The sequence below is a fragment of the Moschus berezovskii genome, chromosome 17 (assembly GCF_049115385.1).
Source record: "Moschus berezovskii isolate FMDL1 chromosome 17, NW_MosBer_1.0, whole genome shotgun sequence".
NCBI lineage: Eukaryota > Metazoa > Chordata > Mammalia > Artiodactyla > Moschidae > Moschus > Moschus berezovskii.
Window position 1 is genome coordinate 58,501,843 of NC_142476.1, and position 27,805 is coordinate 58,529,647.

A 27,805-nucleotide genomic window follows, 5' to 3' on the forward strand; every position below is an offset into this window, starting at 1 on the left:
GTGAATACATGTGCATAGAAAAAGAGGCAAAAGAATAATCACAATATTTAACAGTGATAACCCCTGGAGAAGTAGAAGAAGGCATTGAAATTGACAGTGTTTGTTAAGTAGTCTCTAACTGCTGTTGTTGTTCAGTTGCTAAGCTGTGTCTGACTCTTTGTGACCCCATGAACTACCAGGCTTTCCTATCCTTCACTGTATCCCACAGTGTGCTCAGATTCGTGTCCACTGAGTCAGTAATGCTTTCTAACCATCTCTTCCTCTGCTGCCCTCTTCTCCTCCTGCACTCAGTCTTTCCCAGCATCATGGTCTTTTCCAATGAGTCAGCTCTTCACATCAGGTGGCCAAAGTATTGGAGCTTCAGCGTCAGTCCTTCCAATGAATACTTAGGATTGATTTCCTTTAGGATTGACTGGTTTGATCTCTTTGCAGTCCAAGAGACTCTTAAGAGTATTCCCTAGCACCACAATTCGAAGCATCAATTCTTTGACACTCAGCCTTCTTTATGGTCCAGCTCTCACATCTGTACATGACTACTGGAAAAGCCATAGCTTTACTATATGGACTTTGTTGGCAAAGTGATATCTCTGCTTTTTAATACATTGAAATTTTAATTACCATGAAATTTTAACCATATTGGAAATTAATTTATTATAAGAAGAATGTAATGAAAGATTAATTTAAAAGTGGAAAAAGCATATTCAAAGTCATGCAGATGAAGAGGATATTCTAAGATAAACTAGTCAGGCAAAAACAGTCAGCAAATAAAAAGCAGGGTTTCTTTCTCCTATTATATTGATTTAATATTATCCTTCTGTGTTATAAGTAAAATGTCTTAAAAGGAAGCTACAATGTTTACATTGATTCCAAGACTTGCAGTCATTTAGAAATTAGATTCTTGCCCAGTTACATATTCCTTTGTCTCTATCCTGTATTTCAGCTCTTAGCCTCTTAGAATAAATGGCAACCTTTTCAGTTCAGTTTTCTGCTTTGTCAGCATGTCATTGACTCATATTCTACTTTAATAACAGTATACTGTGGAAGGTTTCTAGTTTTACTGTCAATGAAAATCATTGTCTGTATTATTCCCATGGCCTAAGCTGGTGTTCAGTTTCTTTCAATTTACTAATGCAGAATGCTAAATATTCAATGTTATGCTGACTTTGAAGAGTGGCCAAAACTTTTTAGGTTTGATTTCTAGTTTTAAGCATAATTAAGAAGCCTGAACCCTCAATGAATTGTACTGTAGTATTTCCTGAATGACTCTAACGTGAAATTTTTGAAGTTGTATCCCAAATATGATAAAAGTGTGTCTTGGTCTCTATTGAAAAATGTAGTATTGTGGTACCAATTTTAACCTACTTTGTTGATTTTTTAGCTTGTAATATATGATATATATGACACAACACTAGAAAATGTAGTGAAAGTGTTAGTTGCTCAGTTGTGTCTGACTCTTTGTGACCCCATGGACTGTAGCCCACCAGGCTTCTCTGTCCATGAAATTTTCCAGGCAAGAATACTGGAGTGTATTGCCATTCCCTTCTCCAGGGGATCTTCCCGACGCAGGGATCAAACCCAGGTCTCCTGCATTGCAGGCAGATTCTTTACTATCTGAGCCACCAGGGAAGCCCCCATGATACAACATTGGATAGCTGAAAAGGAGAGGATCAGGCACGACTTGGAGACCAGACTGCCTGTGTTTGTGGTGTTTTATTAGGATCCTTGAAAATTTTTGGAGAGAAAATTTAACAACTTTTGAGTTCATTGGATGTATTTTAAAAGATAGCTTGAAGTCCTTAGAGTATTTCTTAATTTCTGCCTTTCACTTAGTCCTCAGTATGTCATGAAGTAGGTAAGAGCTACAGTAACCTTTCTTTCTTAATGATCAAAGATGGTAATTAAGATGGAACTGCCTTGTATTAAATTCCTGCCTGTAGCTCACAGTACCTTGAAGGAACCTCAGTGTACTTTTCAGAAATGATTACTACTGTACTATCCTGGGACTTCAATCCAGCTTGTGATTTGGGAATGGGTGATTGGCAATCTTCTGTATAGCTTGCTTTGCAGCTATATTTCAGTTTTTAAAAAAGAAAATTAAAAAACTAAGACTAACTGCTTAGGAATAAAAGAGAATTCATTGTCTCTCTTACACACATACACAGAAAACCAAAAGAAAAAGACTGTAGTGCGAACTTCCCAGAAATGAGGAACAAGAAAATGTTGTAGTCAGCCTTCTAGACTTTCTTTTAAAAACAGTGACGTTTAAAAAAGCTTAAAACTGCTAATAACTGTGGAATAGCTTTGGAATTGAAGGAATTAAATATGGAGTACTCCATATTTCAAGATGAATCTCATGTATGTATCAGACCAACTCCTCTCTTTTCCTTATTATAAACATTGGCCAAGATTATTCAGAGACTTTCTCAGTCCTATTTGCTCTGATTGTTGCTCTAGTTTCCTTAAATACTACATGACTGTTAGTTCATCCTAGAACCGACACCCCTGCTTCTTACTTCATTTTCTGCCTCAGCTGCTCTGTCATCTGCATCGTGGCATGTTGCAGGATTAATGCTGTATTGCTTGCTTTGTTTGAAAAACTCCTTGATCACACTCATCAAAACATTCCCATGGTGTTTTTAAGCAATTAAAGAACTTTTGCCATGGGAGATGGTAATTTGGAGAGCTGCCCTCTCACTCTCACATTGATGTATCATGTAAGTTTGTACAACTTCCCATTGTAAGAGTCTTGCTCAGGCCTGGCTTTGGGCTGGGACTGTGGACTAGGAGGAGCTCTGCAGCTGACTGAGTAGTTAATCTGGGTAGCCAGAATTGACCATTTCTGAAGGACAGATAATGAGTAGTAGCATGGGGCTGCGGAGAAGGCAATGGCACCCGACTCCAGTACTCTTGCCTGGAAAATCCCATGGACGGAGGAGCCTGGAAGGCTGCAGTCCATGGGGTCACTAAGAGTCAGACATGACTGAGCGCCTTCACTTTCACTTTTCACTTTCATGCATTGGAGAGGGAAATGGCAACCCACTCCAGTGTTCTTGCCTGGAAAATCCCAGGGACGGGGGAGCCTGGTGGGCTTCTGTCTGTGGGGTCACACAGAGTCGGACACAACTGAAGTGACTTAGCAGCAGCAGCAGCAGCATGGGGCTGAAGTAAAGGAGAAAAAACTCAAGAAGGTGTCAGCCAGATGAGCATAGAAATGGGACAGGAAGCAGGGCCTTATGTTGCGCACCTGTTCATTCATTTCAGTCAAGTCCAACTCTTTGCGACCCCATGGACTGTAGCCTGTTAGTCTTCTCTGTCCATGGAATTCTCTAGGCAAGAATACTGGATTTAGTTGCCATGCTCTTCTCCAGGGGATCTTCCCACCCCAGGGATCAAATCTTCCTCTCCTGCATCTCGTACATTACAGGCAGATGCTTTACCTAGTGAGCCCCATGGGAAGCCTTATATTGAGGACAGGGCTAACATACCCAGAGTTGTTTTTTCAAGTGCTTGCTATTTGGTATGTAGGCTGGCTAAGTTGAAACAAAACAAATAAAAAATGTGGTGACTCAGTAGCTAGTCCTGTGTGTTAGTCTCTCAGTCATGTCCATCTGTTTTGCAACCCCATGGACTAAAGCCTTCCAGGCTTCTTCATCCATGGGATTATCCAGCAGGTAGGCATTCCCTTCTCCAGGGGATCTTCCAGATCCAGGGATTGAACCCAGGTCTCCCACATTGCAGGCAGATTCTTTACCGTCTGAGCCACCAGGGAAGCCCTAAATTAGCAAATTTAAATAGTGCTAAATTGCCAAAATTGCTAGTGGCACCTGTAAGAATATGTGTAATTTAAGTATCTCTCCTGAACTTTTCAGATGGTCTGAGGGCCACCTTGAAGCATATATTACATTTCTTTTACAGAAAGTTAGAGTGTCAGTGCAGTGGTTGCACGAATTTTTAGTACAGTTCTTTTACAGATTCACTGTTAAATGGTGACCTTAACAAAACATCAGTGTGTGTGTGTGTGTGTGTGTTAGTTGCTCAGTCGTGTCTGACTCTTTGTGACCCCATGGAGTGCAGCCCTTCAGCTGTCTCTGTCCATGGGATTTCCCAGGCAAGAATACTGGAGTGGGTTGCCATTTCCTTCTCCAGGAGATCTTCCAGACCCAGGAATCAAACCTGGTTCTCCTGCATTGCAAGCAGATTATTTACTGTCTGAGCCACCACGGTATTTGAGGGTTTATCTTTGATGATTTTTTGTCATTCAATAGTCTGAAATTGGTGAGTTCATGTTCTGAAAATTTTTTGATCCAGAGCAATTAAACTCTTTTGTTTCCAGTTCTAAATAGTCTGCTGCTGCTGCTGCTAAGTCGCTTCAGTCGTGTCCGACTCTGTGCGACGCCGTAGTCGGCAGCCCACCAGGCTCCCCCATCCCTGGGATTCTCCAGGCAAGAACATTGGAGTGGGTTGCCATTTCCTTCTCCTAGTGACTTTTTAAATTTAGACATAGGAGACTTCCCTGGTAGTCCTGTGGTTAAGATTCCACGTTTCCCCAAAGGGGACATGGGTTCAATCCCTGGTGGGGGAACTAAAAAAAATTTAACATATTAGAACTGGGACAGAATTTTGCTTAACCTCTTTGAAGCCCTCCTGTAGCAAAGTCATTATTCATTCATTTGTCTTTTGTCGTTTATTTCATTGAGTATGTACTGTGTGACAGAGTACTCTTAGCAAGAGGATATACTAGAAATAGTTTAAATGTATTACGTGTAAGTCTCCTGTAAGAAGCAAATTTGTTAGAAACTTGATCCTACTGTGGCCTGTGTGTTAATATATATTCTGAGGTTTTTTTGTTAATCTTTTTATTTGTAACTTCAGGTATGATGGTGGTATAGTATTAGGAACAGGTAAGAGTATCATTGAATAGTGACTTTGGTTTCTTAGTAGGTCTAGAACTTTAGGAAAGGTAACTGTATGATGTTGACCTGTTGTCCATAAGAGTGAATTTTTATTTTCTGCTTAGAAACACAGGTTCTAGTTGGGTTTTATATTCTGAATGAAGCTAGTCCCTTTTATGTTAGAGCCTTTTCTGAAATGCAAATAAATATGAATTTGATTTTGTTTGCATTTTACTTAATATTTTTTATTCAACCAGAGTAATCTTGCTTTGATTCTTCCACTTTTTCATATAATTATTGTGTTTAATTATATTTGATCAAAATAATTCACTCCTTTTTCATTTCCTTTAGACAAATTATTTTTCTCAATTGAAAATAAGTGAATCAGGAAATTCTAAAATGAAGATCACTATGCTACCACAAATTTTATGATACTTGCAGCAATGTATTCTTTTTTTAACAAAGAGCTTTTATGAAACTGTTAATAATGTAACTTTGTTCAATATTACATATTTTTTAAAATATGACTGTTTTCCAAATGCCACAAATAGTTTAAATTATTTTATTTTTAAGAAAATTTTTAACTCAAGACATTGGTCAATTTTGAAAATAATTCAAACTCAGAGATTTAATCTTTTAAGTTAGGACTCCTTAAAATTTACTCTTTATTAATGGCTTACACAGTTGACTGTTTAGCAATAATTCAGAACTTGGCAATGAAAAGGAAGCTACAGCAGTTACTTCAACTGAATTTGAAATCACAGTTTAAACCTTGAGCTCTTTAACAAAGTATGGAATAACATAAATAACAGTCCAATTTACTTTTTTTGTTTGTTTGTTTTGTGTTAATAGATAGTTTCCCACCTCACTTTTTGGGGGATCTATTGATCATTTTTATCCAGTGGATGAGTTCCAGATGTCCTGAAATCTTTTATGTGGAATTTGCTTAAATTAATCCATGAGATTGCAACCTTGCTGCTATTTTACATGCCAAAGCATTTTGGCATTCAATTCAGTTCTGTCCCTAAGAAATAGCTTAGCTTTATGAGAATTGCTGAGAAGAGGGTAGAGCTAGGCAATGATCAAACCTAGGGGTGTAAGATTTTGTAAAATAACGAGTCTTATGTGTAATCAAGGCATTTGAGTAATCCAACAGTACTATCCATTGAAAGAAGAAATACTTTCATAAGTAGGTGAAAGTTTTTCATTCATAAGTGAAGCCGCTTAGTCATGTCCGACTCTTTGAGACTTCGTGGACTCAACCTTCCAGGCTCCTCCGACCATGGGATTTTCCAGGCAAGAATACTGGAAAAGTGGGTTGCCATTTCCTTGCTTCCTTGCCATTTCCTTCTCCAGGGAATCTTCCCGACCCAGGGATCGGACCCAAGTCTCCTGAATTGCAGGCAAGCGCTTTACCATCCGAGCCACCAGGGAAGCCAAGAAGCATCAAAAAGAGGGTTGTGAAGGAAGATGGAAAGAAAAAAAGACATGTTCATTCTAGTAGAGCGGAGAGCCAGTAGTGTAAACCAAGCCTCAGTAGTCCCTTCTTACCATGGTTTTGAGGTACGATTCCCACCTTCCCTGATAGTTCAGTTGGTAAAGAATCCACCTGCAATGCAGGAGACCGCGGTTCAATTCCTGGGTGGGGAAGATCCACTAGAGAAGGGATAGGCTACTCACTCCAGTATTCTGGCCTGGAGAATTCCATGGATGGTATCATCCATAGGGTCACAGTCTGACATAACTGAGTGACCTTCACTACTTTATTAGTTTTTTCTCCTTTTCTGCTGCCTACACTTAGCTTTTTAACTAATTTCCTCTTTTCTGGGCTTTCCTCTGCAGCCCTCAGTGTGCCAGTCCTCTCCACAATAGGTTATTATCCCACGTGGATGCAGTCCTGCCATGAATGCTCCCTGCTCTTCTGGCCGTTCTGCCTGCCCCTCACCAAGTGAGGACAGAGGTCTTTCTCTGGGGAGTGCTTGAACATGTGCTGGGCTGGCCTGCTCTGGCTCTTCTTCTAATACGTATCAATGCTTTTTTCTCACTGACTTATGAATACTTGACCATTTGATCATTTCTTGTTTTCAATGTTCTTTTTGTGCTGACAGAGAAAGAGATGACTTAATGTCTGCGCTCGTTTCCGTGAGGAACAGTTTGACAGAGGTGCAGCAAAGAGAAGCAAGTGCTTATGAGCAGGTGAAACAAGCTGTGAAAATGACTGAGGAAGCCAGTTTTGAAAAAACCAAGGCAAGTCTAATATGATTAAAATGAAAGCATGCCTTAATTCATTTTTTTTTCTTTTCTGAGTACTTATTTGGTTATTCTCCATAACTAAACTTTTTTTCCAAACACACAAAGTGGAAACCAGTTTGTTAGTGTTGAATTTCTAAATTAAACAAATTTGCTCTTTGGAGAATTCTTATTCCGCTGCAGATTCTCTTGCTATATGACTATTGAAAGAACAGTATAATGTAATATGGTACTTTGAGAGAGTTGTATGTTTAACCTTTTCATTTGCTGATAATTTTTAATGCTGAGTAAAACTTATTAACACCCATAGTGACCCGTTTTTGTATGTTCATGTATGACTGAAGACAGATGTTTTTTCTCTGTCCCTGGGAAATTTTGAGAACATTCAAATATACCACAATAATAATATATGTGTATTTAATAGCATCTTTAGCTGTGAATTGATATCCATTGTGTGCTTAAGTCAAACACATTTAATGGTAATGATAATGTCAGTAATAGTTAACACAGTGATCAGGCAGTGTTCTAAGCACTTTGAATAATAGGAGGTTACTGTTGATTCACTGCTGTTGGGGCCAAACCTTAAACCATTAAAGCTCCTGTGTGTTTTCTGTAGCCACATGTAGCTTCTGTTTGAAGTACCTAGTAGCCACATGTAGCTGGTGATTACTGTATTAGTCAGTGCAATATAGGACATTTCCATTATCACAAAAAATGCTCTTAGATGGCATTGGTCTAAGCCATACCATATAGTAACATCACTATTTTATTGGTCTAATCAGCTTCATATTAAACTTCTCCTCAGTCATTGCTTTATCCATTTTTCTCTGTCCAGTTCATCTTTAGCTCTTCCTAGACCATTTGACCTTCATAGTGCTCCTGTGCCTTTTGAAAGTAATGTTCATTCTGACCAAATGCCCTAATTTACTTTATTGTTTCTTCAAACACCCTTATTTCTTCATTTGTAATGAACTCTAGCTGCCCCTTGCTGGTATTATGACCCTCAAAACCCCCAGGGGAGCCCTTTGCTGTACATCTCATCTCATTTGGCTATGATGGAGGAGGTTAGCATTCATATCACTCCATATTGCCATTTCCAGGCCTTTGTTATGGTACCTACTCCTTCTTTCTCTTTTTTTTAAAATGGGTTTTTTCCTGCTTTTATTATATATATATATTTATTACTTCTTTTGCCTGTGCTTGCTGGGGTGCACAGACTCTTTATTGTGGCTCATGGTCTCTAGTGGTGGTGTGTGGGCTCTAGACTGGGTGGGCTTGGTAGTTGCAGCAGGCAGGCTTAATTGCAGTATGTGGGAATCTTAGTTCCCTGGCCAGGGATCAAACGCAGGCCCCCTGTATTGGGAGCATGGAGTCTTATCTACTAAACTACCAGGAAGTCCTGCATAATTCCTCTTTGAAATTAGGTTACCACTTCTCTTTGAAATCATCATTGATTCTCCTCTCTCTAATTTTAATCGACTTAAACACTCAATCTAGAAGACACTATTTGACACATTTTTTGAAAAATCATCCATTTTATACTTGGATTTATAAAATAGTTGTAAAATCTTTGACACTTTTTAACAACTTTAGCCTCTGACCCTTTTTTTCTCTTGTCTAAGGCCTTTCAGGCTGCCATAATGAAAATACCTTAAACATTGTGGCTTAAACAACAAACATTTATTTCTCACAATTCTGGAAGTTTAAGATCGTGGCACCAACAGATTCGGTGTTTGGTCAGAGCTCACTTTCTGTCTTTCACTATGTCTTCACATGGCAGAAGGGGCAAGAGAACTCTTTGGCATCTATTTTATAAGGGCACTAATCCCATTCTTGAGGACTCTGCTTTCATGACCTGATCACCTCCCATGGGGCCCACTTCTCATTTTTTTTCTTGCTTATCTGGTCCTCTTACTTTCCAAAATGAATCTCTCCCAAGTTTTTGATATCTCCTACTCCCAAGGTTTCAGGGACCCTAAACCATTTGTTATCATATCTTTCTTATATCTTGCATCCTTCCTTCTCCATTGTTTTTACCTTTGTAGCTTTCCATTCACTTTTGAACACACTGCAGTCAAGCTTTTAACAAATTGTAGTCTGATTTCATACTACTGAATTGGTCACTTTATGGTCACCAGTCACTTCCTGATTACTAAAGCCAGTGACTTCATCTTAGTCCACATTTGACTCGACTCCAGGAAGCCATTAATTGTAACATCATCTTTTCTCCTTGATTAGTTTGGTATTTCACTCTGTGGGTCACCTTTGCATTGTCTTCTCTACTCTTCCACATGCCTTTTAGCTTGTTTTCCACAAGCCTAGAATGTAGACTTTCCTCATTTTGTTCCTAGACTTCCACCCATGTTGCCCTAATTTCCAGGACTCTGTGTCTTCCTCTCACTGAACACTCCTACATTGTGTCTTTAGCTCTAACAGCTCTGCTGTGCCCCAGACCGACATTTCCAGCTGCTACTGGATCTCTTTATATGGATTATATGCCATTAGCATCTGAAACTGCACACTACCAAAATGTTAATTCTCTCCTCCTTACTGTCTGTCACTCCTTTTCCTTCTACAGTTTTCCTTCTACAGTTTTCCATATTATCTTCTTTCAGATAATGGTATTATCTTTTTACCAACAGTTCTGGGCTAGATCCTTTAAAATACTTTGGCTCCTCCCCATTCATCGCTCTCAACATCCAATCAGTTACCAAACTCGCACCTTCTCCTCAGAGACCCTTACTAAGTTATCCCTGCAACTTCCATTCCTGTACCTTTGCCCTGGTTCAAGTCTTCACATACTCTTATGCAACCTATGTGGGCTTTTGGAATAGCCTTCTGTTGGTCTCCCTCAGGTCTCTTTCAACCCCAGTATATCTTTCACTTTGTTGCCAAAGTCTTCCTAAATTGTAAATCTCCCTGTTGGTCTCCCTCAGGTCTCTTTCAACCCCAGTATATCTTTCACTTTGTGCCAAAGTCTTCCTAAATTGTAAATCTCCCTGTTCGGGCAGCTCTCCCCTTGCAGTAGAATAAAAGACAAATCCTTAGCATAACCTTCCAGATCTTTCACAGTGTGGTCCCACTCTAACTTTTCTAGCCTTATCTTTTACTATACGTTTCATATAACTTGTGCTGTTTCTGTAATGTGACCTATATCAACTCTTTCCATGAATTTGCTCGTGTTGTACTTTTCTGCACTGTATTCAACTGTGAAATACCTATTCAGTCTATGAGAGTCAACTCAGGTGGCAATCTTCCCAAAAGTTTTTTCCAACCCCTTCTTGTTTGAATTAGTCTCTTCCTTCTCTGTACTCCTAATGAGCTGTGTATAATTTTTATGGCTGTGTACATATTTCTCTCCATGAAAAGACCTTAAAAACCTGGCCTGTGACATCTATCACTGTATTCTTCACAATGGCTATTTACATATTAATTGTACCATAAATGTTTGTTGAATTGAAATAAAGTTAGCTATTAACTTTAAATATTAGTATGAATTTTTATAAATAATTTTTATGATTTAATATTTCAGTGGTTAAGAACTAGAAAGGCTATTGTGTATAGTGAATCTATTTTTCACTGAGTTAGTATTTATGCCAGGATTGATTTCTAAGCAGTTTACAAAATGCAGTGCAAGAATAATAGTTATTTTGTCAAGATATAGTAAAACATATTAGGAATTTTGCTTTTTGAAAGTAAAAATCAAAACAGCATATATACTTTAATTTTAAAATCAACTACTTTATTACTGCATTATGAAATGGTTACTTTGTTCTTATAGTTTCTTAACATTTGTTGCCATCTAGTGTTATATTTTGCATATTGCATGCTAAATAAGTGGAAGCAATTACATTTCATAAATATTATATCAGAGTTCGATGGAACTCTGCTCAATGTTATGTGGTAGCCTAGATGGGAAGGGAGTTTGAGGGAGAATGGGTATGTATATATATATATGGCTGAGTCCTTTCACTGTTCACCTGAAACTATTACAACATTGTTAATCGGCTACACCTCAATACAAAATAAAAAGTTAAAAAAAAGGCAAATACCATATGATGTCACTTGTATGTAGAATCGAAAACATGACATAAATGAACTTATCTGCTGCTGCTTCTAAGTCACTTCAGTCTGTGCAACCCCATAGACAGAAGCCCCCCAGGCAAGAACACTGGAGTGGGTTGCCATTTCCTTCTCCAATGTGTGAGAGTGAAAAGTGAAAGTGAAGTCGCTCAGTCGTGTCTGACCCTTAGCGACCCCACGGACTGCAGCCCACCAGGCTCCTCCATCCGTGGGATTTTCTAGGCAAGAGTACTGAACTTATCTATGAAACAGAAATAGACTCGCAGACATAGAGAAGAGAGTTGTGGTTGCCTGAAAAGAATGTGAATAAAGGATGTATGTGTGTCTATATGTTTGTTGTTGTTGTTCAGTCGCTAAGTTGTGTCAGATTCTTTGCAACCCATGGACTGCAGCATACCAGACTTCCCTGTCCTTCACTATCTCCCACAGTTTGTGTATCAGTTCAGTTCAGTTCAGTTCAGACACTCAGTCATGTCTGACTCTTTGAGACCCCATGAATCACAGCACGCCAGGCCTCCCTGTCCGTCACCAACTCCCGGAGTTCACTCAAACTCATGTCCATCGAGTCGGTGATGCCATCCAGCCATCTCATTCTCTGTCGTCCCTGTCTCCTCCCGCCCCCAATCCCTCCCAGCATCAGAGTCTTTTCCAGTGAGTCAACTCTTCACATGAGGTGGCCAAAGTATTAGTTTCAGCTTTAGCATCAGTCCCTCCAATGAACACCCAGGATTGATCTCCTCTAGAATGGACTGGTTGGATCTCCTTGCAGTCCAAGGGACTCTCAAGAGTCTTCTCCAGCACCACAGTTCAAAAGCATCAATTCTTCGGCGATCGGCTTTCTTCACAGTCCAACACTCACATCCATATATGACCACTGGAAAAACCATAGCCTTGACTAGATGGACCTTTGTTGGCAAAGTAATGTCTCTGCTTTTTAGTATACTATCTAGGTTGGTCATAACTTTCCTTCCAAGGAGTAAGCGTCTTTTAATTTCCTGGTGCAGTCACCATCTGCAGTGATTTTGTAGCCCCAAAAAATAAAGTCTGACACTGTTTCCACTGTTTCCCCATCTATTTCCCATGAAGTGATGGGACCAGATGCCGTGATCTTTGTTTTCTCAATGTTGAGCTTTAAGCCAACTTTTTCACCCTCCTCTTTCATTTTCATCAAAAGGCTTTTTAGTCCCTCTTCACTTTCTGCCATAAGAGTGTTGTCATCTGCATATCTGAGTTTGTTTTATTTATTTATTTATTTATTTATTTTTTATAATTTTCTTTACAGTTAAAAGTATTTTTATTAAAAAAGCACAAATGCAAAGAAATGAACAGAGGAAAAATTATGCGTCGAACCTGGACTGGTCACTTATGATAATATACATGCTACAATTCCATTCTCCCCAATCATTCCACCTTCACCCTCTCCCACAGAGTCCCAAAGACTGTTCTAAATGCCTATGTCTCTTTTGCAGTCTCTTATACAGGGTTCAGGTTACCATTTTTCTAAATTCCATATATATGCGTTAATATACAGTATTGATGTTCTTCTTTCTGGCTTACTTCACTCTGTATAATTGGCTCCAATTTCATCCACCTCATTAAAACTGATTCAAATGCATTCTTTTTGATGGCTGAGAAATACTCCGTTGTGTATATGTACCAAAGCTTTCTTATCCATTCATCTGCAGATGGACATCTAGGTTGCTTCCATGTCCTGGCTATTATAAACAGTGCTGCGATGAACATTGGAGTACATGTGTCTCTTTCAATTCTGGTTTCCTCGGTGTGTATGCCCAGGAGTGCGATCGCTGGATCATATGGCAGTTCTATTTCCAGTTTTCTGAGGAATCTCCACACTGTTCTCCATAGTGGCTGTACCAGTCTGCATTCCCACCAACAGTGTAAGAGGGTTCCCTTCTTTCCACACCCTCTCCAGCATTTATTGCATGTAGACTTTTGGATAGCAGCCATTCTGACTGGTGTGAAATGGTATCTCATTGTGGTTTTGATTTGCATTTCTCTGATTATGAGGGATGTTGAGCATTTTTTCATGTGTTTGTTAGCCATCTTTATGTCTTCTTTGGAGAAATGTCTGTTTAGTTCTTTGGCCCATTTTTTGATTGGGTCACTTAGTTTTCTGGAATTAAGCTGCAGGAGCTGCTTGTATAATTTGGAGATTAATCCTTTATCAGTTGCTTCATTTGCTATTATTTTCTCCCATTCTGAAGGCTGTCTTTTCACCTTGCTTAGAGTTTCCTTTGCTGTGCAGAAGCTTTTGATTTTAATTAGGTCCCAATTGTTTATTTTTGCTTTTATTTCCAATATTCTGGGAGGTGGGTCTTGGAGGATCCTGCTGTGATTTATGTCAGAGAGTGTTTTGCCTACGTTCTCCTCTAGGAGTTTTATAGTTTCTGGTCTTACATTTAGATCTTTAATCCATTTTGAGTTTATTTTGGTGTATGGTGTTAGGAAGTGTTCTAGTTTCATTCTTTTACAAGTGGCTGACCAGTTTTCCCAGCACCACTTGTTAAAGAGACTGTCTTTTCTCCATTTTATATTCTTGCCTCCTTTGTCGAAGATAAGGTGTCCATAGGTGCGTGGGTTTATCTCTGGGCTTTCTATTTTGTTCCATTGATCTATATTTCTGTCTTTATGCCAGTACCATACTGTCTTGATGACTGTGGCTTTGTAATAGAGCCTGAAGTCTGGCAGGTTAATTCCCCCAGTTCCATTCTTCTTCCTCAAAATTGCTTTAGCTATTCGAGGTTTTTTGTATTTCCATACAAATTGTGAGATTATTTGTTCTAGTTCTGTGAAAAATATTGTTGGTAGCTTGATAGGGATTGCATTGAATGTATAAATTACTTTGGGTAGTATACTCATTTTTACAATATTTATTCTTCCAATCCACGAACACGGTATATTTCTCCATCTATTAGTGTCCTCTTTGATTACTTTCACTAGTGTTTTATAGTTTTCTATGTACAAGTCTTTTGTTTCCTTAGGTAGATATATTCCTAAGTATTTAATTGTTTTCGTTGCAACAGTGAATGGAATAGTTTCCTTAATTTCTCTTTCTATTTTCTCATTATTAGTGTATAGGAATGCAAGGGATTTCTGTGTGTTGATTTTATATCCTGCAACTTTACTGTAATCATTGATTAGCTCTAGTAGTTTTCTGGTAGAGTCTTTAGGGTTTTCTGTGTAGAGGATCATGTCATCAGTGAACAGTGAAAGCTTTACTTCTTCTTTTCCAATTTGTATTCCTTTTATGTCTTTTTCTGCTCTGATTGCTGTGGCCAAAACTTCCAGAACTATGTTGAATAGTAGTGGTGAGAGTGGGCACCCTTGTCTTGTTCCTGACTTTAGGGGAAATGCTTTCAGTTTTTCACCATTGAGGATAATGTTTGCTGTGGGTTTGTCATATATAGCTTTTATTATGTTGAGGTATGTCCCTTCAATTCCCACTTTCTGGAGGGTTTTTATCAAAAATGGATGTTGAATTTTGTCGAAGGCTTTCTCTGCATCTATTGAGATAATCATATGATTTTTATTTTTCAGTTTGTTAATGTGGTGTATTACGTTGATTGATTTGCGGATATTGAAGAATCCTTGCATTCCTGGGATAAAGCCCACTTGGTCATGATGTATGATCTTCTTAATGTGTTGTTGGATTCTGACTGCTAGAATTTTGTTAAGGATTTTTGCATCTATGTTCATCAGTGATATTGGCCTATAGTTTTCTTTTTTTGTGGGGTCTTTACCAGGTTTTGGGATTAGGGTGATGGTGGCCTCATAGAATGAGTTTGGAAGTTTCCCTTCCTCAGCTATTTTCTGGAAGAGTTTGAGTAGAATAGGTGTTAGCTCTTCTCTAAATTTTTGGTAGAATTCAGCTGTGAAGCCGTCTGGACCTGGGCTTTTGTTTGCTGGGAGATTTTTGATTACAGTTTCAATTTCCGTGCTTGTGATGGGTTTGTTCAGATTTTCTATTTCTTCCTGGTTCAGTTTTGGAAAGTTGTACTTTTCTAGGAATTTGTCCATTTCTTCCAGGTTATTCATTTTATTGCCATATAATTGCTGATAGTATTCTCTAATAATCCTTTGTATTTCTGTGTTGTCAGTTGTGATCTCTCCATTTTCATTTCTAATTTTATTGATTTGGTTCTTCTCCCTTTGTTTCTTGATGAGTCTGGCTAGTGGTTTGTCAATTTTATTCACCTTCTCAAAGAACCAGCTTTTGGCTTTGTTGATTTTTGCTATGGTCTCTTTTGTTTCTTTTGCATTTATCTCTGCCCTAATTTTTATGATTTCTTTCCTTCTACTGACCCTGGGGTTCTTCATTTCTTCCTTTTCTAGTTGCTTTAGATGTAGAGTTAGGTTATTTAGTTGACTTTTTTCTTGTTTCTTGAGGTGTGCCTGTATTGCTATGAACTTCCCCCTTAGCACTGCTTTTACAGTGTCCCAGAGGTTTTGGGTTGTTGTGTTTTCATTTTCATTCATTTCTACGCATATTTTGATGTCTCTTTTGATTTCTTCTATGATTTGTTCATTATTCAGCAGCGTGTTGTTCAGTCTCCATATGTGGGCACTTTTAATAGTTATTCTCCTGTAATTGAGATCTAATCTTACTGCATTGTGGTCAGAAAAGATGCTTGGAATAATTTCAATTTTTTTGAATTTACCTAGGCTAGATTTATGTCCCAGCATGTGATCTATCCTGGAAAAGGTTCCGTGTGCGCTTGAGAAAAAGGTGAAATTCATTGTTTTGGGGTGAAATGTCCTATAGATATCTATTAGGTCTAACTGTTCTATTATATCATTTAAAGATTGTGTTTCCTTGTTAATTTTCTGTTTAGTTGATCTATCCATAGATGTAAGTGGGGTGTTAAAATCTCCCACTATTATTGTGTTATTGTTAATTTCCCCTTTCATACTTGTTAGTAATTGTCTTACATATTGCGGTGCTCCTATGTTAGGTGCATAAATATTTATAATTGTTATATCTTCTTCTTGGATTGATCCTTTGATCATTATGTAGTTTCCTTCTTTGTCTCGTTTCACAGCCTTTGTTGTAAAGTCTATTTTATCTGATATGAGTATTGCTACTCCTGCTTTCTTTTGGTCTCTATTTGCATGGACTATCTTTTTCCAGCCCTTCACTTTCAGTCTGTATGCATCCCTCGTTTTGAGGTGGGTCTCTTGCAGACAACATATATGGGGGTCTTGTTTTTGTATCCATTCAGCCAGCCTTTGTCTTTTGGTTGGGGCATTCAACCCATTTACGTTTAAGGTAATTATTGAAAAGTACGATCCTGTAGCCATTTTCTTTATTGCTTTGGGTTCAAGTTTATACACTCTTTCTGTGATTCCTGTCTATAGAAGATCCTTTAGCATTTGTTGGAGAGCTGGTTTGGTGATGCTGAATTCCCTCAGCTTTTGCTTGTCTGTAAAGCTTTTGATTTCTCCTTCATATTTGAATGAGATCCTTGCTGGGTATAGTAATCTGGGCTGTAGGTTATTTTCTTTCATCACTTTAAGTATATCTTGCCACTCCCTTCTGGCCTGAAGAGTTTCTGTTGAAAGATCAGCTGTTATCCTTATGGGAATCCCCTTGAGTGTTATTTGCTGCTTTTCCCTTGCTGCTTTTAATATTTGTTCTTTGTGTTTGAGCTTTGTTAATTTGATTAATATGTGTCTTGGAGTATTTCGCCTTGGGTTTATCCTGTTGGGGACTCTCTGGATTTCTTGGACTTGGGTGATTATTTCTTTCCCTATTTTAGGGAAGTTTTCAACTATTATCTCCTCAAGTATTCTCTCATGGTCTTTCTTTTTGTCTTCTTCTTCTGGGACTCCTATGATTCGAATGTTGGAGCGTTTAACATTGTCCCAGAGGTCTCTAATATTGTCCTCATTTCTTTTAATTTGTTTTTCTTTTTTCCTCTCTGTTTCATTTATTTCTACAATTCTATCTTCTAGTTCGCTTATCCTGTCTTCTGCCTCTGTTATTCTACTGTTTGTTCCCTCCAGAGTGTTTCTGATCTCATCTATTGCATTATTCATTGTATATTGACTCTTTTTTATTTCTTCTAAGTCCTTATTAAATCTTTCTTCCATCTTCTCAATCCTTTTCTCCAGGTTATTTATCTGTAACTCCATTTTGCTTTCAAGATTTTGAATCATTTTCACCATCAAAATTCGAAATTCTTTATCAGGTAGATTCCCTATATCTTCTTCTTTTGTTTGTGTTGGTGGGCAATTATCTTGTTCCTTTACTTGCTGGGTATTTCTCTGCCTCTTCATCTTGCTTATATTGCTTTGCTTGGGGTGTCCTTTCCCTCTTCTTGCAGTTTGTGGAGTTCTCTTTATTATGTAGTTTCTTCGCTGTGTGTGGGGTTGGACAGGTGACTTGTCCGGGTTCCCTGGTTAGGGAAGCATGTGTCAGTGTTCTGGTAGGTGGAGCTGGATTTCTTCTCTTTCCTTTAGAAGACAATGGGCTGCTTTTCTGGGAGCCTGATGTCCTCTGCCAGTATTCAGAAGTGGTTTTGTGGACTTTACTCCACGTTCAAATGTTCTTTTGATGAATTTGTGGGGAAGAAAGTGGTCTCGCCGTCTTGTTCCTTCCTCCCCAGAACACTGGATTCCTATATTCCACCTGGTCGTGGAGTATCCCTTCCCAGCCGCTCCAGCAAGGCGCAGCCGCTGTACCCTACCTTGGACGAGGGGTATCTCCTCAAGGCCGCCCCTCCTGCTTTGAATGTGGATCAGCTCCTCTCGGCCCTCCGGTGCCCAAGCAGCCACCACCTCCTGGACGTGGTACAGCTCCTCTCGGCCACCGCCCCAACCCTGGGTGCGGGGCAGCTCCTCTCAGCCACGATTCTGCACGTGGTCGGTTGCGCCGGGAGCCGGGCGTCTCTCGCATCTGCGCCGCCGGGAGCCGGGCGTCTCTCGCGTCTGCGCCGCCGGGAGCCGGGCGTCTCTCGCGTCTGCGCCGCCGGGAGCCGGGCGTCTCGCGTCTGCCCATATCTGAGTTTGTGTGTGTATATATATATATGTATATAAAAGACTTCCCCCGATTGGAAGTGACTCAGTGATAAAGAATCCACCTGCAATGCAGGAGCCTCAGGAGTTGGAGTTTCGATCCCTGGGTCAGAAAATCCTCTGGAGGAGGGCATGGCACCCACTCCAGTATTCTTGCCTGGAGACTCCCCGTTAACAGAGGAGTCTGGCAGGTTACAGTCTACGAGGTTGCAGAATCGGACAGGACTGAAATGACTTAGCGTGCACACAGGTTTCCCATCTAGGTCACTGCATTTTAGGTCATTTTTAACAAAAACTGAAATAAGGTGCATTAGCCTTTATTTGAATTTTGAATACCTCAAACCAAGGGTGCAAAAGAAAGAGGGTTGTCTAAGTCCCCGACTCCCCAAGACCTACAGCCATTTCCACCAAGAAAAGGGTTGTGCTCAGGGAAAAGAGGGAGCATGACCTTGGGAACTACTAGGAGAAATGGCAGCTGCAGATCACAAATTAACATGGTCACCTGTGAAGATCTATCAATTAATTGTAGTTGGCCATTCCTTGACCTAGTCATTGAGGATTCAGTGATATACCTTTTCTAAATGGTTATATAGAGTGTAATCAAGGAGTACTGAATCATCTGGGATTCTGAAAACTAGGAGAGGAGTTTTAGAACTTAAAGACAAAGCTTTAATGGAAAGAAAAAAGTGAAAGTCGCTCAGCCTGTCTGACTCTTTGCAGCCCCATGGACTATACAGTTCATGGAATTCTCCAGTCCAGAGTACTAGAGTGGGTAGCCTTTCCCTTCCTCAGGGGATCTTCCCAACCCAGAGATCGTACCCAGGTCTCCCGCATTGCAGGCAGATTCTTTACCAGCTGAGCCACAAGGGAAGCCCAGGAATACTGGAGTGGGTAGCCTATCCCTTCTCCAAGGGATATTCACAACCCAGGAATTGAACCAGGGTCTCCTTCATTGCAGGCAGATTCTTTACCAACTGAGCTATGAGGGAAGCCCTAATGGAAAGAATGTATACATATTTATTTAGTAGAACCAAATCTTGTATATGAGGTCCATTGCAAGATTAAATGACTTTTCTAGAGGACGGGAAGATGGCGGAGGAATAGGACAGGGCGGCCACTTTCCCCCCAACAAAATCAACAAAAGAACATTTGAACGCTGAGTAAATCCCACAAAAAATCTTCTGAATACCGGCAGAGGACATCAGGCACTCAGAAAAGCAGCCCATAGTCTCGAAAGGAGGTAGGAAATAGATAAAAAGATAAAAAGAGAGACAAAAGAGGGAGGGACGGAGCTCCCTCCCGGGAAGGGAGGCTTAAAAAAAAAAAAAAAAAAGAGAGAGAGAAGTTTCCTAACACCTGGAAACACTGGCGAGTGGATCCTCAGAGGGCCGCATAACTGGGAGACAAAAGACATAAATAATTAAAACTCACAGACTAAGTGCCCAGAGGAAACTCTCAGCGGAGAAGCGGCGCAGATTCCCGCGCCCCTCACTAGCAGGCGGGGGCTGGGCAGGGAGGCGCCGGCAGCAGCGCTCAGAGGAAGAGCCAGCGGCGGCGGTGCTTAGAGGGAGAGCAGGCGCCCGCGCGTGGAGGGAGAGCCGGCGCCCGCGCGTGGAGGGAGAGCCGGCGCCCGCGCGTGGAGGGAGAGCCAGCGCCCGCGCTTGGAGGGAGAACCGGGCTTGGGCGCCCCAGCCCCCGCCGACGCGGGCGGGGAGGGCAGCCAGCGCCGGGGCGGGGGCAGCCGCGGCCCCAGAGAGGCTTCCCGTGCCAAGCTGCAGGCAAGCTTCCTTGCTGGCCAGGACTTCTTGGGTTCGGGCCGGTCGATATCCACCTGAGAAACTGCACCAGTTGTACTCCCAGAAAACCGAGCGGCGGGGACCGGGAAGGCGATAAGTCGCAGCGACTGCGCTCGCCAAACGCCTGGTCACCTGAGCTGCTAGGACCGGGGAAGGCACAAAACGCAGGCCCAGCCAAGTCTGCCTTTGTCGAGTACCCGAGGACCTGAACCTGAGCCAATCAGACCTGGGAAGTGCATGCAACCCAGCGCCAGCCGTGGACAGCTTGCAGCCGAGCAAACTAAAGCCTAAGCAGCATAAACAGGGAAAGCACACACGCCTCGAGCGGGAGCATTCCCAGTGTAGCCGAGACACCGCGAGCACTCCCCACAGACGCCAGGGGTATTTGTTAGTTGTTCCTCCCTCCCTACAGCAGGACTGAATAGGAGAGCCTGGGGAAAAAAAAAAAAAGTGTCCACCACCGCATCCTGGAGTCAGGACGGTAATTAGACACTGAGGAGACCAGAAAACAGAAGAGGGAGAAGCCTTGAGCCTCCTGTAAGAATAAGACTGAAAACCAGAGGCAGAGGCTTAAGGCCAAATCCTGAGAACACCAGAGATCTCCGGTTCCAGAGAACATTAATTGATAGGTACTCATCAAAGGCCTCCATACATACACTGAAACCAGGCACCACCCAAGGGTCAACAAGTTTCAGTGAAAGACATACTACGCAAGCTATCCAGCAACACAGGAGAATAGCACTGAACTTCAATATACAGGCTGCCCAAAGCCACCCCAAACCCACGGTCATCTCAAACTCATTATTGGACACTTCCTTGCACTCCAGAGAGAAGAAATCCAGTTCCACCCACCAGAACATCTACTCAAGCTTCCCTAACCAGGGAACCTTGGCAAGTCACCCATCCAACCCCACACATAACGAGGCAACTACATAATAAAGAGAACTCCACAGACTGTCAGAAGACAGAAAGGCCACCCGAACACAGCAATATAAGCAAGATGAAGAGGCAGAGAAATACCCAACAAGTAAAGGAACAGGATAAATGCCCACCAACACAAACAAAAGAGGAAGATATAGGGAACCTACCCGATAAAGAATTTCGAATTTTAATTGTGAAAATGATTCAAAATCTGGAAAGCAAAATGGAGTTACAGATAAATAAACTGGAGAAAAGGATGGAGAAGATGGAAGAAATGTTCAATAAAGAATTAGAGGAAATAAAAAAGAGTCAATATACAATGAATAATACAATAGACGAGATCAAAAACACTCTCGAGGGCACAAACAGTAGAATAACGGAGGCAGAAGACAGGATAAGCGAGCTAGAAGATAGAATTGTAGAAATAAATGAAACAGAGACGGAAAAAGAAAAACGAATTAAAAGAAATGAGCACAATATTAGAGACATATGGGACAATATTAAATGCCCCAACATTCGAATCATAGGAGTCCCAGAAGAAGAAGACAAAAAGAAAGACCATGAGAGAATACTCGAGGAGATAATAGTTGAAAATTTCCCTAAAATGGGGAAGGAAATAATCACCCAAGTCCAAGAAACACAGAGAGTCCCTAACAGGATAAACCCAAGGCGAAATACCCCAAGGCACATATTAATCAAATTAACAAAGATCAAACACAAAGAAAAAATATTACAAGCAGCAAGGGAAAAACAACAAATAACACACAAGGGGATCCCCATAAGGATAACAGCTGATCTTTCAGCAGAAACTCTTCAGGCCAGGAGGGAATGGCAAGACATATTTAAAGTGATGAAAGAAAATAACCTACAGCCCAGATTACTATACCCAGCAAGGATCTCATTCAAATGTGAAGGAGAAATCAAAAGCTTTACAGACAAGCAAAAGCTGAGAGAATTCAGCATCACCAAACCAGCTCTCCAACAAATACTAAAGGATCTTCTCTAGACTGGAAACACAGAAAGGGTATATAAACTTGAACCCAAACAATAATGAAAATGGCAACAGGATCATACTTATCAATAATCACCTTAAACGTAAATGGGTTGAATGCCCCAACCAAAAGACAAAGGCTGGTTGAATGGATACAAAAACAAGACCCCCTTATATGTTGTCTACAAGAGACCCACCTCAAATCGAGGGACACATACAGACTGAAAGTGAAGGGCTGGAAAAAGATATTCCACGCAAATAGAGACCAAAAGAAAGCAGGAGTAGCAATACTCATATCAGATAAAATTGATTTTAAAACAAAGGCTGTGAAAAGAGACAAAGAAGGAAACTACATAATGATCAAAGGATCAATCCAAGATGAAGATATAACAATTCTAAATATTTATGCACCCAACATTGGAGCACCGCAATATGTAAAACAATTACTAACAATTATGAAAGGGGAAATTAACAATAACACAATAATAGTGGGAGATTTTAATACCCCACTTACATCTATGGATAGATCAACTAAACAGAAAATTAACAAAGAAACACAAACTTTAAATGATACAATAGACCAGTTAGACCTAATAGATATCTATAGGACATTTCACCCCAAAACAATGAACTTCACCTTTTTCTCAAGCGCACACAGAACCTTTTCCAGGATAGATCACATCCTGGGCCATAAATCCAGCCTTGGTAAATTCAAAAAAATTGAAATCATTCCAAGCATCTTTTCTGACCACAATGCAGTAAGACTAGATCTCAATTACGGGAGAAAAACTATTAAAAATGCCAACATATGGAGGCTGAACAACACGCTGCTGAATAATGAACAAATCATAGAAGAAATCAAAAGAGAAATTAAAATATGCATAGAAATGAATGAAAATGAAAACACAACAACCCAAAACCTCTGGGACACTGTAAAAGCAGTGCTAAGGGGGAAGTTCATAGCAATACAGGCACACCTCAAGAAACAAGAAAAAAGTCAACTAAATAACCTAACTCTACATCTAAAGAAACTAGAAAAGGAAGAAATGGAGAACCCCAGGGTTAGCAGAAGGAAAGAAATCATAAAAATTAGGGCAGAGATAAATGCAAAAGAAACAAAAGAGACCATAGCAAAAATCAACAAAGCCAAAAGCTGGTTCTTTGAGAAGGTAAATAAAATTGACAAACCACTAACCAGACTTATCAAGAAAGAAAGGGAGAAGAACCAAATCAATAAAATTAGAAATGAAAAGGGAGAAATCACAACTGACAACACAGAAATACAAAGGATTATTAGAGAATACTATCAGCAATTATATGGCAATAAAATGAATAACTTGGAAGAAATGGACAAATTCCTAGAAAAGTACACCTTGCCAAAACTGAACCAGGAAGAAATAGAAAATCTGAACAGACCCATCACAAGCACGGAAATAGAGGAAGTAATCGGAAAGCTTCCAGCAAACAAAAGCCCAGGTCCAGACGGCTTCACAGCTGAATTCTACCAAAAATTTAGTGAAGAGCTAACACCTATTCTACTCAAACTCTTTCAGAAAATTGCTAAGGAAGGAAAACTTCCAAACTCATTCTATGAGGCCACTATCACCCTAATCCCAAAACCTGGTAAAGATCCCACAAAAAAAGAAAACTACAGGCCAATATCACTGATGAACATAGATGCAAAAATCCTTAACAAAATTCTAGCAATCAGAATCCAACAACATATTAAAAAGATCATACATCATGACCAAGTGGGCTTTATCCCAAGAATGCAAGGATTCTTCAATATCCGCAAATCAATCAACGTAATACACCACATTAACAAACTGAAAAATAAAAATCATATGATTATCTCAATAGATGCAGAGAAAGCCTTTGACAAAATACAACATCCATTTATGATAAAAACTCTCCAGAAAGTGGGAATTGAAGGGACATATCTCAACATAATAAAAGCTATATACGACAAACCCATAGCAAACATTATCCTCAATGGTGAAAAACTGAAAGCATTTCCCCTAAAGTCAGGAACAAGACAAGGGTGCCCACTCTCACCACTACTATTCAACATAGTTCTGGAAGTTTTGGCTACAGCAATCAGAGCAGAAAAAGACATAAAAGGAATACAAATTGGAAAAGAAGAAGTAAAACTTTCACTGTTCGCTGATGACATGATCCTCTACACAGAAAACCCTAAAGACTCTACCAGAAAACTACTAGAGCTAATCAATGAATACAGTAAAGTTGCAGGATATAAAATCAACACACAGAAATCCCTTGCATTCCTATACACTAATAATGAGAAAATAGAAAGAGACATTAAAGAAACTATTCCATTCACTGTTGCAACGAAAAGAATTAAATACTTAGGAATATATCTACCTAAGGAAACAAAAGACTTGTACATAGAAAACTACAAAACACTAGTGAAAGTAATCAAAGAGGACACTAATAGATGGAGAAATATACCGTGTTCGTGGATTGGAAGAATAAGTATTGTGAAAATGAGTATACTACCCAAAGTAATTTATACATTCAATGCAATCCCTATCAAGCTACCAACGATATTTTTCACAGAATTAGAACAAATAATCTCACAGTTTGTATGGAAATACAAAAAACCTCGAATAGCCAAAGCAATCTTGAAGAAGAAAAATGGAACTGGAGGAATTAACCTGCCAGACTTCAGGCTCTACTACAAAGCCACAGTCATCAAGACAGTATGGTACTGGCATAAAGACAGAAATATAGATCAATGGAACAAAATAGAAAGCCCAGAGATAAACCCACGCACCTATGGACACCTTATCTTTGACAAAGGAGGCAAGAATATAAAATGGACAAAAGACAGTCTCTTTAACAAGTGGTGCTGGGAAAACTGGTCAGCCACTTGTAAAAGAATGAAATTAGAACACTTCCTAACACCATACACAAAAATAAACTCAAAATGGATTAGAGAGCTAAATGTAAGGCCAGATACTATAAAACTCCTAGAGGAGAACGTAGGCAAAACACTCTCTGACATAAATCACAGCAGGATCCTCCAAGACCCACCTCCCAGAATATTGGAAATAAAAGCAAAAATAAACAAATGGGACCTAATTAAAATCAAAAGCTTCTGCACAGCAAAAGAAACTCTAAGCAAGGTGAAAAGACAGCCTTCAGAATGGGAGAAAATAATAGCAAATGAAGCAACTGATAAAGGATTAATCTCCAAAATATACAAGCAGCTCCTGCAGCTCAATTCCAGAAAACTAAGTGACCCAATCAAAAAATGGGCCAAAGAACTAAACAGACATTTCTCCAAAGAAGACATAAAGATGGCTAACAAACACATGAAAAAATGCTCAACATCCCTCATCATCAGAGAAATGCAAATCAAAACCACAATGAGATACCATTTCACACCAGTCAGAATGGCTGCTATCCAAAAGTCTACATGCAATAAATGCTGGAGAGGGTGTGGAGAGAAAGGAACCCTCTTACACTGTTGGTGGGAATGCAAACTAGTACAGCCACTTTGGAGAACAGTGTGGAGATTCCTCAAAAAACTGGAAATAGAACTGCCATATGATCCAGCAATTGCACTCCTGGGCATACACACCGAGGAAACCAGAATTGAAAGAGACACATGTACGCCAATGTTCATTGCAGCACTGTTTATAATAGCCAGGGCATGGAAGCAACCTAGATGTCCATCTGCAGATGAATGGATAAGAAAGCTTTGGTACATATACACAATGGAGTATTTTTCAGCCATCAAGAAAAATGCATTTGAATCAGTTTTAATGAGGTGGATGAAATTGGAGCCAATTATACAGAGTGAAGTAAGCCAGAAAGAAAAACATCAATATAGTATACTGACGCATATATATGGAATTTAGAAAGATGGAAACCTGAAACCTGTGTACGAGACTGCAAAAGAGACATAGACATATAGAACAGTCTTTGGGACTCTGTGGGAGAGGGTGAAGGTGGGATGATTGGGGAGAATGGCATTGTAGCATGTATATTGGCATATGTGACCAGTCCAGGTTCGACGCATGATGCAGGATGCCTGGGGCTGGTGCAGGGGAATGACATGGGGGGAGGATATGGGGAGGAGGGAGGTGGGAGGGGGGTTCGGGAGGGAGAGCACATGTACACCCGGGGCGGATTCATGTCAATGAATCGCAAAACCAACCAATATATTAATGAAGGGTAATTTGCCTCCAATAAAATAAATTAAAATTAAAAAAAAAAAAAATGACTTTTCTAGTTCCAAGTGTTAGTTAATATTTCCTTCACTGTGACCAAGAATATATATTAAAATGAAAACAATAAAACTAAAAGCTATTTTTATATGGGATCACTGGTTACAAACCAAGAGTGATCAATATCCAGTTTTTAACCTACTATTTTTATTCAGTGTTTCATTACTGCCTCTCAGTGTTTCATTACTGCCTCTCAGTGGTAGCTACTTCTCATAGAAGGCCATCCACAAAGTCTTCAGCAACATATTTTGTTTATGTGGTTTACAGCTTCTCACTTGTGCTTATATAATTTTGGCACTAGGCCTTTTACCTGTCAGGATCATTTACTGTTCTTTGTTGCTGAACTGATTAAATTCTTTGAATTGACTCTTTCTTTGTTCTTCATGTTAGCCTGATCTTCAGCAGTTCCTTCCACTGTTCCTGTACCTACTAACGTTGATTCCTGAGTTCTTATTCAATGAAACACCATCTGATTAGATATACTAGTTTGTATTCCATAATCATTTTATTCTTTCATGATAGTCGTGTGCCAGTGAACATATGAATGTTTTTATTAGGTTCTTATAAAATACTTTATACCAGAGCAATTGTGTTCCAAAGCACAAAAATCTCTAATTAGTAATATTTCAAGCTCCAATGGTTTAAATTATAGAAAAATTATGCTTTTCCATTTCCTTGAAAATCTAATGTGAAATTTTATCTTCCAAACATTTTCAACTAAAATTGGATTTGGGACTAACTCCCTAGGAGAATCTTTTTTTTAGGCATCGTATTTGCTTATCAATTTATCTGAGACAATTGCATTTTATCCTCATATTTTATGCCTAGGAGTATAGAACATTTCCAGAAGAGTTTGAAACAAGTTAGAGTTCAATGAGTTCATGATAAAAGGAAAAAAATTCACATATCCTAGGCATTTATTGTCTGTATTTACTATAGCTTTCACCAGAGGGAAGCATAACAATGCATAAAACTTTGCAGTGCTTACTGAGACTACTTGCATCTCCATTAACAATAACTGTGACTATTGTCAGGCGAGTGTATGTTCCTCAGTTTTTGTCTCGTCATAACAAAGATTTGGAGTGACGGACATTAAAGCCCCCTTGGCATGTCACAGCTCTCGGGTCTTGGACAGACCGTGTTATAGCTCTCAGGTCTCGAATGGATCATGTTATAGCTCTTAGGCAAATCACTGTTACAGCTCTATTTTATTTAGAAGATAGCAGGAAAATCCATCTTCAAGGCGTGAGGGCACGTTGATCCCAAGATGCGAAGAGAAGAGCACCCCAGCGCGTGGAAGGGAGAGACAGAGAGCTAGCTTTGGTTCCTCTTTTTATATGTTTTTTTTCCCTTGGGCCTGTCCTATGTAAATTGGGCCAGCCAGGAGTGTTGTTTGTTTTACCTGAGGGCCTCACTCAGGTCCTAGGACCTTCCTTTGTTCTATTTTCGTGGGCTTTTCCCTTCCTTGTCTTTTGGCCACTGCCATTTTGGATTCCTTTTCCCTATTCTACCTACCTTGCATTCCCCCCTCAAGAGAGGGGAGGCCCAATTCTTTGGGAACAGGGGCGTTGAGGTCTTTCTGGC

General features: G+C 39.9%; 1 protein-coding gene across 8 annotated transcripts in view; it reads left to right on the forward strand.

The window, feature by feature from the left end:
- SDCCAG8 (SHH signaling and ciliogenesis regulator SDCCAG8) overlaps positions 1–27,805 on the forward strand; it is a 280,184-nt gene that overhangs the window by 74,415 nt on the left and 177,964 nt on the right. For all 8 annotated transcript variants that reach the window (XR_016039634.1, XM_088845502.1, XM_088845497.1 and 5 more), the window contains exon 9: positions 7,001–7,139. Coding sequence is in view for 7 of the 8 variants with exons in the window: in XM_088845502.1 (XP_088701628.1) it covers positions 7,001–7,139 (139 nt within the window). In the remaining variant the exon portion in view is untranslated. The remainder of the gene's footprint in view (positions 1–7,000; positions 7,140–27,805) is intronic.